General features: G+C 41.0%; 1 protein-coding gene across 1 annotated transcript in view; it reads right to left on the bottom strand.

Annotated features, from left to right (window-relative positions):
* LOC147032632 (inositol 1,4,5-trisphosphate-gated calcium channel ITPR1-like) overlaps positions 1-16,962 on the bottom strand; it is a 578,387-nt gene that overhangs the window by 538,828 nt on the left and 22,597 nt on the right. The window contains exon 2 of the mRNA XM_085850787.1: positions 13,187-13,257. Within this exon, the coding sequence (XP_085706913.1) occupies positions 13,187-13,257 (71 nt within the window). The remainder of the gene's footprint in view (positions 1-13,186; positions 13,258-16,962) is intronic.

The raw sequence follows: 16,962 nt of genomic DNA, 5'->3' as shown, positions 1-16,962 counted from the left end.
TGCGGCTGGATCGTCAAGGTGTGGGAGGAGATACCGTCAGACATCATCAAGCAAGCATATCTGAAATGCTGCATCTCCAGCAACATGGACGGCACAGAGGACGACATCATTTGTGAGGAGGAGACTGCAAATGGTGGTGACAGCCACGTGGACAGAGACGGGAAATTGCTCGTTCCTGATTCAGACAAGGAGTTACGTGCCGTCTTCGAGGAAAGCATCGACGAGGATTTCCTCGGGTTTCACTGAAAAGCTTCATCAAACCCAAACGGCCCTTTTAAGGGCCACAAATCCACAGTAAATATGTACGATACCGGTATGAATCCCTTTTCTTCCTTTTTCTCGGAACAAAAAAAAAAAACCTCTTTATCATATTAAAAAATAAGAAAGAAAAATAACTTCTTGGTATCTTCTCTGTCTTCAACTTCTTGAAAATGAGAATAAGACTGTTGGACAAAATTAAGCAAACATGTTGATACCTCTGTCACTTTGTTCTGAACAAAATTAATGTACAAACACATTTAGATGAAAAAAAAAATGATCAATAAATGTATTTTGAGGGTGAAAAACATGGGTGCGGTTTATACACGGTCGCGGTTTATACACCGGAAATACGGTATTATTATTACCTCCATCACAGAAGGTGAAAGGTTATGTTATCACCCCTGTCTGTCTGTCTGTCTGCTTGTTTAACAATTTGTTACTTGTGAAAATCGAATATTTTTCAAATACTTTGGTTGGTCTTGTGCATTACTTGGCAATTTTTATTTATTTATTTTTGACAAGTATGTTGATCGCTTCCGTTTGTTTTTGTCAGTCCGCTCACCTTGAATCACCTACAGGTCAGAATTTTAAACCGATCCTCAGAAAACTTCACGAAATGGTGAAATTAGTAGTCTGACAGAATCATATTTATTTTTAAGGTCAACGGTCAACACAGGCCAAAAGGTCAAAATAGGCCAAATTTCTAAAATCCTCAATGTTCATCCAATTGACTTGAAATTTGTGGAGAATTTTCATATCAGGTCACTGAAATCAACCATTATTTTTGAGGTCAATGTCGGCCAAAAGGTCAACATAGAACAAAAGGTCAACATTGGCCAGATTTATAAACTTGGCCATTTTCATTCCATCGACTTGAAATTTGATGAGCATTTAAATATCAGGTCACTGAATTCAACCACCAATTATTTTTAAGGTCAAAAGTTCAACATAGGCCTATTTTTTTTTAATTGAAAGATAGAGCTAAAAACGACACATTTCATATCTCAAAACGTTGTGGACGGGTTATGATTAATCTTGGTGGACGAGTTGGTTCGGTAACAAGAACAAGCGGATTAGATTTTGGTTTGGATCCAGCACATCAGTGGGATACAAAACGTAAAAGTGCCGTTCTACTTTGTTCTGCTTCACCAAGTATCACTCCAGGAGTGATTTTTCATTCTGTCCGTCTGTTTGTGTGTCAATCGCCCACAGTTCGCAATTTTAAACCGATCTTCATGAAACTTACCACCTGGTAGAATGAGTCATATGCATTAAGCCTTTTGTGTTTGAGGTCAACATCGACCATAAGGTCATTGGCCAAAAGGTCAACATTGGCCAAATTTCTAAAATTGGAAATTTTCATCTGATTGACTTGAAACTTGCAGAGGATTTGCATATCAGGTCACTGAATTCAACGAGCAAGTATTTTTTGAGGTCAACATAGGCCAAAAGGTTAACATCGGCCAAATTTCTGAAATTCTCAATTTTCATCCGATTAACTTGAAATTTGAAGAGGATTTGCATGTTTGGTCATTGAATTCAACCACCAATTATTTTTAAGGTGAAATTTATTTTATGGATTTCGCAAGTATCGTGTTCTGCATAACATATTTCTTGTTTGCTTGTCTCTGCGTTTGCTTGTCTGTGTGTTTGCTTGCAGGATATCTCAAAAAGTTGTGGACAAAGTCTGATAAAATTTGGTGGAGAGTTTGGGTATGAAACACGGACAAAATGATTAGATTTTGGTGAAGATCCGAATCCGGTTCTGCATCCGAGAATTTAAAAGATTTTTCACTTTTGAGAGATTGGGCCAAAAATGGCATGAAGGAGGATTTCTGAAAAAGTTGTGAATGGAGTCAGACAAAAAATTTTAGGCAGGTAGGGTATGTAACAATGAAGAATCGATTTGATTTTTGTGAAGACGCGAATAAATCCGGATCTGCATCCGAGAATTTTTGAAGTGATTCTTCACCATTGAGTGATAGGGCTAAAGCAACATGTAGCACGATATCTGAAAAAGTTATGAACGGATGTGGACGAAACTTGGTGGACAAGTTTGTTGGGTGACAAGAACAGGCCGATTTAATTTTAGATCGGCTCCGGATCTAGATCCAGCCATTCAGTGGGATACAAAATGTAATTGATTATGGGGGATTTCAACTTTCCAGGGATAGATTGGATCCAGGAACAGGGAAAGGGCAGAGCAGATGAAGATTTCCGAGTTTTAGTCCAGGGTTGCTTTTTAACCCAGTTTGTAGATAAGCTCAGGAGGAAGAATGCAATGTCAGACCTTTTAAGTAACGATCCCAATATGGTGGTATGGAGCAGGTGGAATATATGGAGGAGGTGGAAGTGACCATAACATTGTGTGTGCAAAGACTTGGTTAAGGGTCAGAGTTCAGGATGCTAAGGTAAAGCTATTAGATTTCAAGAATGCAAACCTTCAGGGTATGAGGAGAGAGTTGGGTGATGTAGATTGGGAGACTAACAACAGGACAATCAGCATCATAAAAATGGGAAACCTTCAAGGAGCAAATGTGTCGAGTGCAGAGTAAGTACATTCCAATGAGGTATAAAATTAGAAGCAGAAAGAGTCCAGGGTGGTTGAGTAGTGATATAAGGAATGCTATTAAGGAGAAGCAGAAGGCATTTATTAGGTTTTAAAATACTGGAACAGGACTGGAGTTAGATCTATATCAATATCGGAGTAAACAGGTGCAAGTTAAGAAAATAACTCTGCAAGCCAAAGAGTACGAGAAGGGCATTACGAAGAATATTAAACATAATAGCAAGGCTTTCTTCAAGTAATTCAGGAGAAAAGAACCGGTTAGGACCAGTGTGGGCCCATTGAGGAACGGCACCAGGAGAGTGGTTAGTGATGAAAATGAGATGGCAGGCTTATTAAACAGGTATCTTTCTTCAACTTTTACACAATAACAGTCAGAAGAAATGCCAATAGCTGAGAGTATTGATCAAGGAGGTGAGGAAGGGCTTTTACAGAAGATCCAGGTTGGAGTGGAGAAAGTATTGCAAACCGACTTAATGATAGGAAGCAAAGAGTGGCTGTGAGTGGGAGGATGTCTTGCTCAGAGGATGTAAGTAGTGAGGTACCTCAGGAATCAGTACTCAGACCATTACTATTCATTATTTACATCAATGATTTGGATGGTGGAGTGAAGAGTAGGCTTTCCGATTTTTCAGATGACACAAAGCTTGGAGGTAAGGTGGATGGCAGGGGTGGTTATCAGATTCAGGAAAGTATTGATACTTGCATAGATTGGGCAAAAGATTGGCAGATGGAATTTAACCTGAGCAAATGGAAGGTGTTGGGGATGGGAAAGAACAATGAAAATATAGATTACATGATGCAAGGGGTAATTTTGGAGCATGTCACAGGAGAAGGATTTGGGGGTGGTAATAAATATGGGCGGTAAACAGGCAGCACAATGCCAGTCAGCTATAGGGAAAGCAAATTGGGTTCAAGGTTGTATTTGGAGGGGGATCATTTAGAAATCAAAAGAGGTGGTGTTAACATTATACAGGAATTTAGTGAGGGCCACATTTAGAATGTTGTGTGGAGTTTTAGTCAGCACAACTCAGGAAGGACATAGATGCCATAGAGAGGGTTCAGCGCAGGGCTACTAGATTGATTCCGGGCCTAGCTAGACTTGGCTGAGGAGCAGCTGAAGGAGAGAGGACTTTATACACGAGAAAGGAGGCGGTTACGAGGAGATATGATTGAGATGTTTAAGATAATGAAAGGTATCGAAAAAATAAGTGCAGATGAATTATTCAACAGAGTAACAGTGATGTGACCAGGGGCCATAACCTGAGAGTAATGAAGAGGAGAGTTAAGATGGTAGCAAGGCAGGGGACTTTTACACAGAGAGTAGTTAATGCATGGAATGGTATCCCTGGAAAAGTAGTGGCAGCAGAAACAGTAGATAAGTTTAAATTAGAATTAGATTGGTACCTGGAAGTTATGGAGATGGAGGGGTATAGGGATGTTGGCAAGACTTTGAGGTACATTGAGCATTGATGGGTGTGTGCATGGGTGCAGAGTGCTGTTGGTGGGGGTCTCTTCAAGGGGTGTTGTGTGGTCGTTAATGTGTTTTTTAACCAAGCGTATGCCCCCTCCCCTGAGAATAAATAAATTAATTAATTAATACAAAAACCCACAAAAAAAAAAAAACAATGAAACAGAAGGGCAATCGCTCGAGCGCATACCTCTGCCACAGAATGATTGCTCCACGAGAACATATCAGGCCCAATGCATTTTTGAAATATCATGCGAAACAGTACTATGTCGTTTTTGGCCCGATCTCTCAATGGTGAAGAATAACTTGAAAAATTAAATAATTCTCGTATCCAGATTCGGATCAGATAGTCACCAAAATCGAAACAATTCGTCCTTGACACACACCCAACCTGTCCACCAAGTTTCATCCAAATCCATCCACAACTTTTTGAGATATCGTGCTATATATCGTTTTTGGCCCAATCTCTCAATGGTGAAGAATCGCTTAAAAATTGTAGTGTTTGGATCTGGATCCTGGTCTTCACCAAAATCGATTCAGTTCGTCCTCGTCACACACCGAACCTATTTACAAAATTTCAACTGGATCCGTCCACAACTTTTTGAGATATCCTGCACACAGACAAACAAACAGACAGACAGAAAGAAAGGGGTTAAAATATAACATCCTTCACCTTCGGTGGCGGAGGTAAAAAGTAATAATAAATTTTGCATTTTTTACTTTGGATCTTGTGTTGATAAATTATTGTGGTGTTGATGTGTGCAAGCATGATGGGCTGAATGGCCTCGACCTGTGTCTGGTTTCCTTGTATTTCCTTGCACAAAGTAATCAGCCTGGCTGAGGTATGTACTCCGCCGAGGTATGTTCTAGTTCTTATTAGTATTATTATTACTATTATTTATAAATATTATTTTCTGACAGACCAACTAAAAATTGGTTTAAGCTATGAACTTGGTCTAAACACTAACCCACTGCATTTTGGAGTGGGAAGGAGCAAACTGATCGAAATTTTCATAGCTTGAAAAGGTTGCACAAAAAGTACGCAAACCTGCATTCCTTCGCAAAGAAATAGGAAAGGATCAGAGAGAAGGGTGGGACTATGACGGTCAGTCAGCCTGATAGGGGTGGGGCCAGACACATTTGCTCAAAGGCCAATCAGAACAATATGGGTGGAGTTAGCGGGAGAATATAATCAGGAAGTCGGTAGACTTCCTATCCTACGTATTCTGGGTCACTCCCAGGAGGTCAATCGGCTATCTCCGTGCCGCTGCTCTGGTTGTGCAGGGCAGGCACGGGGCCAATAGACAGCATCACATATTTCTATAAAGGATGTACTATTTAGAAAGTTATATCATCTATATAGTACCATTCCAATGCGAGCATGTGCACAAAGTTTGCACTACATTTGTAAATAAGTAGTAGAACATCTATTGTGTGTGTGTGTGTGTGTGTGTGTGTGTGTGTGTGTGTGTGTGTGTGTGTGTGTGTGTGTGTGTGTGTGTGTGTGTGTGTGTGTGTGTGTCCTCCATAACTCCAAAACCATGAAAGCTTGTGGCCCCAAACTTTACATGCATACTTGGGGAACTCCAATGGAGTGCATGAATGAAACATGGGTGTTTCGATAAATTTAATCACCACTTTTAAAGATCATTAACAGTAAAACTAGAAACACAAGCAGTCCTTTGTAAGCTCACTCAGCTCTGGGGTCTTAATTGGCCATTTTGTCCACTCAGCTCAAAATGCCATGCCTTGGATTTTTGGAACAGGTCAGTTGTTTTGTACAAGAAAGCTTCACACCAGCGAATCTCTGTATACGTCCATGATCGCTGATCTTTATACCTACGAATCTCTGGATATATTGCAATGTTTATAAACATCTTTAGCCGCCAATGCTTGTGCCTTATTTAGTTTCCGCAAATGGGATAAGCTCTGGAATCTCTTAACCTGAGCCAAATTTCAATCTTGAAAGTGCGGATTTGCCCTTCGCAGCAATTCTGACTGCTAAAAAAAAAAAAGTTCATTTGTCCAATTTGGACATTGTTGGACACTCTGGGCACTAATTGCTTGCCAAGCCTGCTGTTCCTCATCAACCGTTTTGAAGGAGTGCTTGCTTGAGTGCTTAAGCAACTTGGCAAGTGCTCCACTCACTGCTTGGATGTTCGTTTGCAAGCCATGGTGATACAGGGTAAAAGTACCCACACAGTCACTCTGGACTGTCCACCTGCTCAACACAAGCAAAAATATATCGATTGATGTTCAAAGTTCAGGCCCCACCTGCCTGTATTGTGCCCCGTGGTATCGTGCGGTGCCAAGCCTGCCGTGCCTTATCAAACGATGTTTGTAAGCCATGGCAAGACAGTATACGGTGGTCGAAATGATTATCACAGTTGTTTTTGAAAATAAAATGACAAATTGACATTCATGACTGTTAGGTGACTATGTAAATGAAGTGGCCTATGTACAAATACATGCAGTGGACAAAACATTCGGACCACCTTCCTAATATTGAGTTTTACCCCCTTTTGGCCTCAGAACAGCCTCAATTTGTCAGGGCATGCACTCCGCAAGGTGTCGAAAGCGTTCCACAGGGATGTTGGCCCATGTTGACTCCAATGCTTCCCACGTGGAGTCGTGGATCTCCACTCCGAATAGCTCGTTCCACCTCATCCCACAGATACTCAATTGGATTGAGATCTGGTGACTGAGCAGGCCACTGCAGCAAGGTGAATTCACTATCATGTTCATGGAACTATTCCTGAACAATCCTAGCCTTGCAGCATGGGGCATTATCTTGCTGAAGAAATCCATTCACAGATGGATACACTGCTGCCATAAAGAGATGCATCTGATTGGCAATGATGTTCAGATATCCTGTGGCATTCAAACGTTGCTCCACTTTTATGAAGGGGCCCAATGTGTGCCATGAAAACACACCCCACACCATCACACCACCAGCAGCAGCCTGCAATATTGACACATGGCATGATGGATGCATGTACTAATGTGGTTTTCTCCAAACCATAGTCCTCCCATTCGCGTGAAACAGCAGGAACCGGGATTCATCAGACCAGGCAATGTTTTTCCAATCTTCCAGTGTCCAGTCTTTGTTCCTTAGTCCACTGCAACTGCAGGTTCTTCTTTTTGCTGAAAGAAATGGAACACTGCACAGTCGTTGGCTGACATACCCCATTTGTGTCAAGGTACGACGAGCTATGCACTCTTTTATGGGTCTTTTGGTACAAATGTTGTACTGGACTGTCAGCTGACTCACTGTTGCTCTGCACAATTCGTGTCAGCCTCCTTTGGCCTCTTTCATCAAAGCCATTTTTGACCACTGGCCTGCCATTGGCTGGATGTCCGATGGATGCTGGACCATTCTTGATACACACAGGAAACTTAAGCAGCTGGAAAAATCCTGCAGGGTTGCAGTTCTTTACACACTCAAACCGGTGTGCCTGGCACCTCCAACCATACCCTGTTCAATGGCACTTAAAATGTTTTGTCCTGCCTATTCACCCTCTGAATGGCACACATACACAATCCATGCCTCAATCATCTCAAGACTTTAAAATCCTTCTTCAACCTGTCTCCTCCCCTTCATCTCCATTGTTTGAAGTGGATTTAACAGGTGCAATCAATAAGGGATCATAGCTTTCACCTGGATTCACCTTATCAGTCTATTTCATGGAAAGAGCAGGTGTTCCTAATGTTTTGTACACCAAGTGTAAAAACGTGTGTTCCGCTGTCTTTGTTAAATCTAACAACAGTTTAAAATGTAACCTTCACCTTAGAGCGGTCATGCTGAGCACCGCCCGGAGATGCTTGGAGACGCACCCCCTGGTGTAGTACTTTAGAGATTATGAGGGGAGAGTTGTTTCCAAAACCCAAACTCCTTGCAGACCAAGGAACAGCTGGTTGGAACTCAATCATTCATTCCTTACAGCTCGTGTTCACTCTGAGTTTGGAGTATCATGTGTTCATGAACAACGTGGAACTGACTGTGAATCCACTTTCCATCCATCCAAAGCTCGCTCCGGTCATGGAGGTTGAAGTAGGTCAAAATGGCAGACTTGGTAAATTTCTTCAAAAATCTTCTTCTCCAGACCCACCAGTCAGAATGCTACCAAATTTCTGTTACAACATTCGGCCAGGGCCCAGATAAGCTGCAGATCCAGTGGTCCTACTTTTTAAATTTAGTAATGAACAAGCAAATAGTGCAGGTATCGTCACAAAGCAAAGTTTCATTATTTGTTCACTGGAAGTATATACTGGCAAAAAAGACCATTTAAAAGAGCACAGGTCCTTTTAGATAATGAAAATACCCAAGATGGTTTGAAACATTCTTCTGTAGGAGTGGTTATTAATGAGTGATTTCAAAAACATCCTTGGTAATTTTTCTTTATATTTCTATATAAAACATGAATTTGAAATTACACTATACTATTTTTTTTACTTGTGCATTTTAGTAAATATCAGCATCAGGACAATAAGAGATAACATTGGTGAAACAAACTACTACTACTACTACTACGACAACTACTTTCAGCTGGCTTCACTTCTCACAAACAATTCATCATCGGACACCCGGTTAGGAAGCAGAGCAAGTCACGAGATCTCCTTGTCAACTTTATTTTAACTTGTGCAAAGATGGCAATATATAAAACCAGGAAGGCAAAAATTGAGAGAAATATGGCAGAACACAGTGCTGTGAGCCTGAAAGGCTTGATACGCTCACGCATTGTCTCAGAATAAAAGGCAGCAGAATATGGTAACACTGTTCAAAATTTTAAGGAAGTTTGGACCACAAACGAAGCACTTTGTGGTATCTCTCCACAAGGCACTTTGCTCTTATTCGTATAAATGTGTTATTTTGGTAATTCGTTTTTTCTTCCCCTCCCTGTCTCTCTTGGTGCTGCTTTCTCTTAAGATGCTCCACCTTACCTACTGCAGTCCTGACCGTGTACTAACAGGGGTGAGGAGAGCGAATTACATTAAATAGAATTGTGGCAATTCTAACAAAAGCACTACGACTACTACTACTACTACTACTACTACTACTACTACTACTACTACTGCTACGACTACTACAATTATGACCACATTGTTGTAGGGTCAGTCTTTGCCCCAAAGTCTTTCACGAACTGGCTGGCAGGGCAGCCTCACATTTGACTGGAACAAATTTCGACAGGAATTTAGAAATCAGCCAGAATAGCTTGCCGACTCTTTCTCGAGCAGGCACTGTGGCATCTTTAACATATACCAAATAATACAAGCATACAGGACACCCAGATTGACATCCATTTGAGGGATAGCACACTGTGTTGGAATACCTTATCTGCAAAGCAACAATCTGACACTTTAAAGTCAATCAGGCTGAGAATCAAACCCAGACAATACGGTACAAATGTAAGTATCCTTCCTCTGCAGCATCCTATCGGACAATAATAGTGGAAATGATTGCAAATAAATGCAGAATTAAAGCAGCACAAAACATCAGTAATGTAAGAATATTACATGAAGAATTTCAATTGATGACCTGGCTCTCAGACACTACTTGCCAGAACTTCAGATAATATCAAATGGTAATGGGTTTTCGACGATTAAATACTGTATGGAGGAAGGGCAAATTGAGGAAGTAAAATTTTAGGACAGTAAGGGGAGGGGGTAAGATAACAAAAAGGATTTCATGGGAAGTGAGGGAGAAAGAGAGAGAAAGGAAAAGAGGTTGAGAGTGCATTGCAGTGAAGTGATGAGAGGAAAGACATGTGTGGGGTATTTGGAGTGGGGTGAGGATATTTAAAAAAAAAAAAAAATCCATAATTTTAGCATTATATCAAATGCATTAGGCCCCCAGGCATGTATGTACAAAAGGCATTCGATAGATCTTTTTAAAAAGAAAAAGATTTCGATTCGACTTTCAATTTGAAAAGTAACAAATTTATTTTGAGATTTTTAACTTGATCAAACAACCACTGAGATCATGTACCATAGTCAATTTTGTTTTACAGAATCGTTGCAGCAAAAAGTTCATAAAAACGAAACTACTGCCGAAATAATCATTTCTCAACACCAATGCAAACATGTTTTTGTACATGTTTGCATCGTTTGCTCCAGAACTACCCTCATCTTGTGTATATTTACAGATCATCCTTTGTTGCCTTATCTTATCATGCATGAAAATTTTTCTTACAAGTTTTATTATGCTGCAAGATCAAAATGTGTTATTATTAAGTGGCCAATGATCGTTAAATGTAATTACCCATGAAGGAGTGGATGTTAAAAAGCAAACTACCTGCAAAACAAGTGAACAAAGTGCAAAAAGTACAATACTGCAAACACCATAATCCACCAATATGGTCAAATATTTCAAAAAATGTCATTTATTGTTACGGCCCGGGGTTCGAGGTTTGCCATGAGGGGAAGCGCTCGAGTTCCTCCTGAAGACCCAGTCCTGAGGCCACCAGCCACAGATAATTCCGCAGCTCGGCAGGGTTGCTAATCAAGCACGAACGCCAATTGGTACCGCCAATCCTGACAGGGTGTCACTACTTTGCACGTTATCGTTTCTGGTGGACTGTCAGTATCAAGGGGGCCCCGTGCCCTCGATGTGTACTTGCTTTATCTTACCTGATCAGGTTCAGCTGAGCGGAGCTGCCAATTGGTATGGTATAACTTCCCGGCTGAAGCTATGCACGGACTATGCTGGACCAATGGAGGAAAAGACACGACGAACTAGGAACATTTAAAATGCAAGCAATTTATTATTAAAAATGTGAGGAAAGGTATGTGCACAAGCAAGCAAAAGTTTTAATGCAGAAAATACGTACAGCAGGAGAAAGCAAGGACGGGTGAAGTGCAGCAAAAGAAAATACAGTTATATACAAAAGAGGATACAGGGCAGAACTAAACCATTATAAAACTTACACAATCTTATTTACACCATGACAGGCACCATCACAAACACTCCTGAGGAAAATTAGAAAGCAAGAAAGATAAGAGAAGTACGAGGTGGTTTTGACCTCTTGGTGGGGGGGGGTGCAGTGAGGGGTGCAGTGAGGGGTGCAGTGATTGTCGCTGATATGCAGAGAGGAAGATGTAAAAAATGTGGATCAGTAACACCAATCACTCATACTCTTTTATTGCATCCACAGTAGAACGGTGAGGTGCAGCAAAAGAAAATACAGTTATATACAAAAGAGGATACAGGGCAGAACTAAACCATTATAAAACTTACACAATCTTATTTACACCATGACAGGCACCATCACAAACACTCCCGAGGAAAATTAGAAAGCAAGAAAGATAAGAGAAGTAGGAGGTGGTTTTGACCTCTTGGTGGGGGGGGGGGAGTGCGGTGAGGGGTGCAGTGATTGGCGCTGATATGCAGAGAGGAAGATGTAAAAAATGTGGATCAGTAACACCAATCATTCATGCTCTTTTATTGCGTCCACAGCAGATGAGACGAAAATAAAGAAAAGAATGTGCAAGGAGATAGGCTAATCGTGAGCAGCAAGGAGGTCTGCAAGTGTATTGCCATATTATCTAATACAGTGCTCAGTCTGGTGCCTGGCTCTACCGCTCATTCCGCACTCCACTCCATGGGCTCCATTCCGCTCGCTCCAACAGCCAGGGATGCACCATGACCCCAAGAACCAGGATGCCAAGATGAACAAGAACAAACCACAGCTCAATAATGAACCAAGTGCAGCCAAGCCTCTCTCGCTTCTTTGCAGAACGCACAGCACTTTATAATCCCTTGGTGGAGGCGAAGTTTTAGAAGTGGATCTGGACGAGCTGTTGGTGTTTTCCGGCACCCCCAGTGGTGTATGAACGATTAACCCAGTCCTACCTCCACCCACGTACGGATACAACTGCAAAGATGTCACCATTATGCTCAGTGCATCATCACATGACAGAGCTCCATAATTAACATGGCACCAGGGTATTCAGTTGTGCTCTCCGCCCATGAAAACATGCTGGATACCCAATGGGGGCCATAATTGAGCGGAGCATTAGGGCTATCGACACAATGTTGAATGAAGTTCAGCACATACTCGCGCTCCGAGTTCATGTTGGATGCCTGAACATCCCGAGTCCAAGTGCTGGTAATAGTATGCCGCACTCCCCCTTTTCCTGTCGGTCCAAAAGGGAGTAATGGTCGATGGTGGTGGTGACTGTGATTGAGGCATTTGTAGAGGCAACATCACGGTGAGTTACGACATGGTGGGTCATGGTGGTTGAGGCGGCAGTGGTGAATGTAAATGAGCTTGAATTATGGTTCGAAAGTATTGGTGATTATAATAAAGGCATTGTGAGGTTGAATAAACATTGTGGCATTGAGGTTCGAGTATGGTGAAGGTTGAGGTGAAGTGTCCTTTGGGTAATGGCATGAAATTATTGGCGTGCGTGTGCAAATGACCGCCTGGTGCTGTAGTCTGCATGCTTGCATTAATAAAGGCTCATTTGTGCAACAGAGCAAAATAAGTAAAGGGGCAGAAAAACCTACCGAGAGCCCATTACACTTAAGGGAAGCTATTGAAAACTCACACTAATGAAATAACATCATTAGCTCTCATACGAGCCTCAACAGTGTATATAAAAAAACAAAAATCTCAGGAACTGCTTGCTTTGTGTTGTGTGCATAGCCTTGAGGAATGACAGCTTCACAGAACTGTAATTACACGAGCTGCACAAACCGGTGAAACAAACAGTAATTACACGAGCTGCACAAACCGGTGAAACAAACAGTAATTACACGAGCTGCACAAACCGGTGAAACAAACAGTTATAGGATTGCATTGCAGATCAGAAAGAGGCTGTCACGAGTTGCAAAAAGGTTAACAAATGTCACATCTAAATTTGTGTCAAAATGAACACAAGGTACTCACCACGGAATTTATTTGGGGGGTTGTTCAAATCACCAGCAGTAGGCTGCACCACACATCTGTCATCCACCAAGCTTTTATAGGAATAAAAAGCACAAAATTTGCTCAACATCGTCCATGTTTTAGAAGCTTTAAAAAACATCATTCCATCTGGACTCAACAGTTAGGACAAGGAATGACCTTTTAATAAATGGGCTCCTCAATCACATACCGAGATACAAATATCAAAGTACAATGGGCCAAATACTTTTTGTGAAAAAGAAACAATAATAATAACAATAACAATATCAACAATCAATTATGTTAACACTGAAAACAACAAAATTAATATTCGATATACTGGATGTATTATTCAATGTGGAGATGGTCACTTCAAAGGAAATTGAACTGCATAGCTTCAACAATTCAAAAATTAACACAATAAAGTAAGTTGCAGCAAGAGGTGGGTCAATCAAAACGGCATTATTTGTATCATCAATTGAACTATACCACCCCAAACATTACTGTTACAAAGCTGCATCAAATGAACTTACCGTCAACAAATAATACAGAATAAATATATTTAAGATATCTATTTACATTTGAATGCTGATTAAAATACTATTTTATAAAATTTGAATTTTTTTATTTTTATTTTTTTATTATGAATTTATATAAATATCTCGTAAAGACAATATGACAAGAGTAAAAATATTGTAAATTAATATCTCTCACACACACAAACAAAACACACACACACACCACACACACACACACCACACACCACACACACACCAAAACTGGGCAGGAAAGAGGGGAAAACCGAGGGTGAAGATTCGTTTGTTGCAAAGTTTCTGTTGCAGATTCGTACATGCAAGCACACACAGCAAGTTGGTCCTGACTCCAGAGTGCAGACCAGAGTCAGTGTGAGGATGTGTCGAAGCAAAGCGCTGTACCACCAGCAAGAGAGTTTTAAGGTTAAAGAGCAGTGTCCCTGAGGTAAGAGCATTATGTCCGAGAGGGAAGAGCAGGTAAGAGTGGACCAAAGAAAGAAAAGAAGCAAGGGGCGAGCATACACTATTGCCAACTCCATCTTCCCCACTAACTGACCGCACTTGAAAAATCACCACGAACCCTAACAAAATCTGTCTGTCTCCCTCTCTCTTCCTCTTTCTGCAGATGTCTGTGTTCTGTCATGGCGTCAGCTCTTGAGTACGTGTTCAGTCGCTCCGTATTGTGCTGAGTTGTTATTGTTTTTCTCCTCTCATTTTCTCCACCCTCCACTCTCCCATCCCCCTCTTTCCACCCTGCCTTATTATTGAGTTATCCTCATAAGCACCTGTGCCGAGTTATCAATGTTATTCTGTTTCATTCCTTTCTTCCGTTGAGTTTGAGAGAACGTGTGTGAGTGTGAGTGTGAGTGTGAGTGTGTGAACCCACAGGGCATGGTTTAATCAATTTCCCAAAGCTTTGCAAGTGTTTTTTGCTGATAATGCATTTTATTTTTAGTTTCGTTGTATGTATATTTTGGTTTGACCTTTTTATCTGGCTTGGGCAAAAGATAATAAATTTTCAACATGGTGAATACATGCTCTCTTGTTGAAGCATTTCAAAGATTAACATGTTAGCATGCATTCATATGTGTTCTGCCTGATGGAGTTCCTGTTGAGGACATTATCCATGCAGTAGGAAATATTGATGATGGGAATGTATGTGCTGTATCACACATGAATCAAAAAGCTATTTTTGTATCAGATGAAAAAAAAAAACTTGTATATGATGTTGTAAGTGCTGGGACAACCACGGAAAGTGGTCAATTTATGATGGCATAAACGATGGATACTCCCACGGTAAAAATCGGCATTTCAAACGTCTCCCTGTTCATAACAAACAATAAAATTATGTTCGTCTTATTACCTCCGCCACTGACATTAAAGGAGGTTATGTTTTCACCCCATTCTGTTTGTGTATCGGATATCTCAAAAAGTTGTGCACGGATCCAGATGAAAATTTGTGGGCAGGTTGGGTGTGTGACAAGGACGAACTGATTCGATTTTGGTGAAGATCTGGATCCGGATCCGACTACCAAAATTTTTTAAGTGATTCTTCACCATTGAGAGATGGGGCTAAAATGATATAGTACTGTATGGCATGATATTTCAAAAATGTATTGTGCCTGATATGTTCTCGTGGATCGTGCATTGTGTGGCGGAGGTATGCACTCTTCTGAGTGCCTTTCCAGTTACGTTATGGAACAATTATTTTGCGGATTTCAATGATTCATCTCAGATGACAGAATGAGCGCATAAAACACGTGATAAGCTTCAGGAGACGAGTACTGTAATTGTCCAATTATAAACTACGGTTTATTCACAAATTTTGTAGTCAAAACCATTCAGTGCGGTCAATACACGAGTGAGGCTTATATTTCACCTGGTGGTATTAATTTATTCAAGTTCTCTTCCACCATGATGCGACAATGCAATCCCTCCTACCAAAACGTGTCTTCAACAATTTAGCTTGTCTTTAGTTGCTTTATCTTCACTTAAAAGTGACCAGCAGATTAAGTGTATCCCATTGTAATTTGATGTGGCCCTCCTTATTCGTGTGTGAGAAGAGCTCGAGATTGTTTTTTGACAATGCCTCACTGATAAAATGGTCAAGTGCCGGTGCGAGAGGACTCGTCATTAGTTTTGATATTATAATGTTTCATCTGATTAGGAGTGGACTGTTTTGTCCAAAACCGAGCTTTGGGAAATTTTTGATGAGGACAGAAACAGAGTTCAAATTTTAACCCCACAACAGAAGTTCCAAAATCAAAAGGAAATTGAGCAGCTGGTCAAGAATTCAATTTGGATAAAAGCATAATTCGGCAATGGCGGGTTCAGGAAGCAAGTCTCCGTTCATTGCATCGCCGGAAGAAGGCCAATCGTGGAAGAAAGTTCCGACATCCATCCATTAAGCAAGTCCTTGTTTCGTGCCTTAAATCACTCCATGATTCAGGAGGTGCCGTGTCCACCATACAAAAAAGAATGAAGGCCATGGATGTTGCTAAAGATCACAAAATTGCGAACTTCTTCGCATAACCACTGTGGTATACCATTTCATGCAGCGTCATAAGCTCAGCGCCCAAATGATAACTGTGGGCCAGAACATGCTTGAAGATTGGGAGGAGAAAATGACAATCTTTCAAGATTACATGAATAAAATCATCACAGACAAGGCATCCCCACCATTCAAAGATTGGCAACATGGATGAAGTGCCACTAAGATTTGATGCCCCACCACATCGCACTGCAACAACTTGGGGATAAAAGTCAGTGACAACAACCGGCAATGAAAGATTGCATTCACAGTTGTGTTATCATACTGAGGCGATGATACTAAGCTTCCACCAATGGTGATTTTTTTTTTTGACGAGGAAAATGCCATGAAAATAACTGCCGCACGGCATCATTGTCCATCACTCCTGGCATGAAAGAGCACTTCCAGAAGGAGTGGAAAACTGACCTGGCAATCATCCCTGGAGGATTGACTTGCAAATTACAACCGCTTGACATGGGAATCAATCATATTTTCAAAATTCACCTGCATCAAGAATTGAAAGATTGGATGCAAGACTCAATCCACAGCATCAGGTAAAATGTGATGGGCAATGGTTGCTGAAGTTTGCTTTTGGGTATTGAAAGCACGGGAAAAAGTCAAAAATAGTCGATCGTTAACAGCTTCAGGAAAACTTTTCCTCTCAAATGATGCTTCAGATGACTTGGGTGAAGAAGATGTCGACGATGGTGATGAAC

This window comes from Eptatretus burgeri, chromosome 2 (assembly GCF_056783735.1).
Source record: "Eptatretus burgeri isolate ZD-2024b chromosome 2, Ebu_testis_v1, whole genome shotgun sequence".
NCBI classification, from domain to species: domain Eukaryota; kingdom Metazoa; phylum Chordata; class Myxini; order Myxiniformes; family Myxinidae; genus Eptatretus; species Eptatretus burgeri.
Note: the sequence above shows the minus strand (reverse complement) of the source record. Positions and strands in the feature narration are given on the sequence as shown.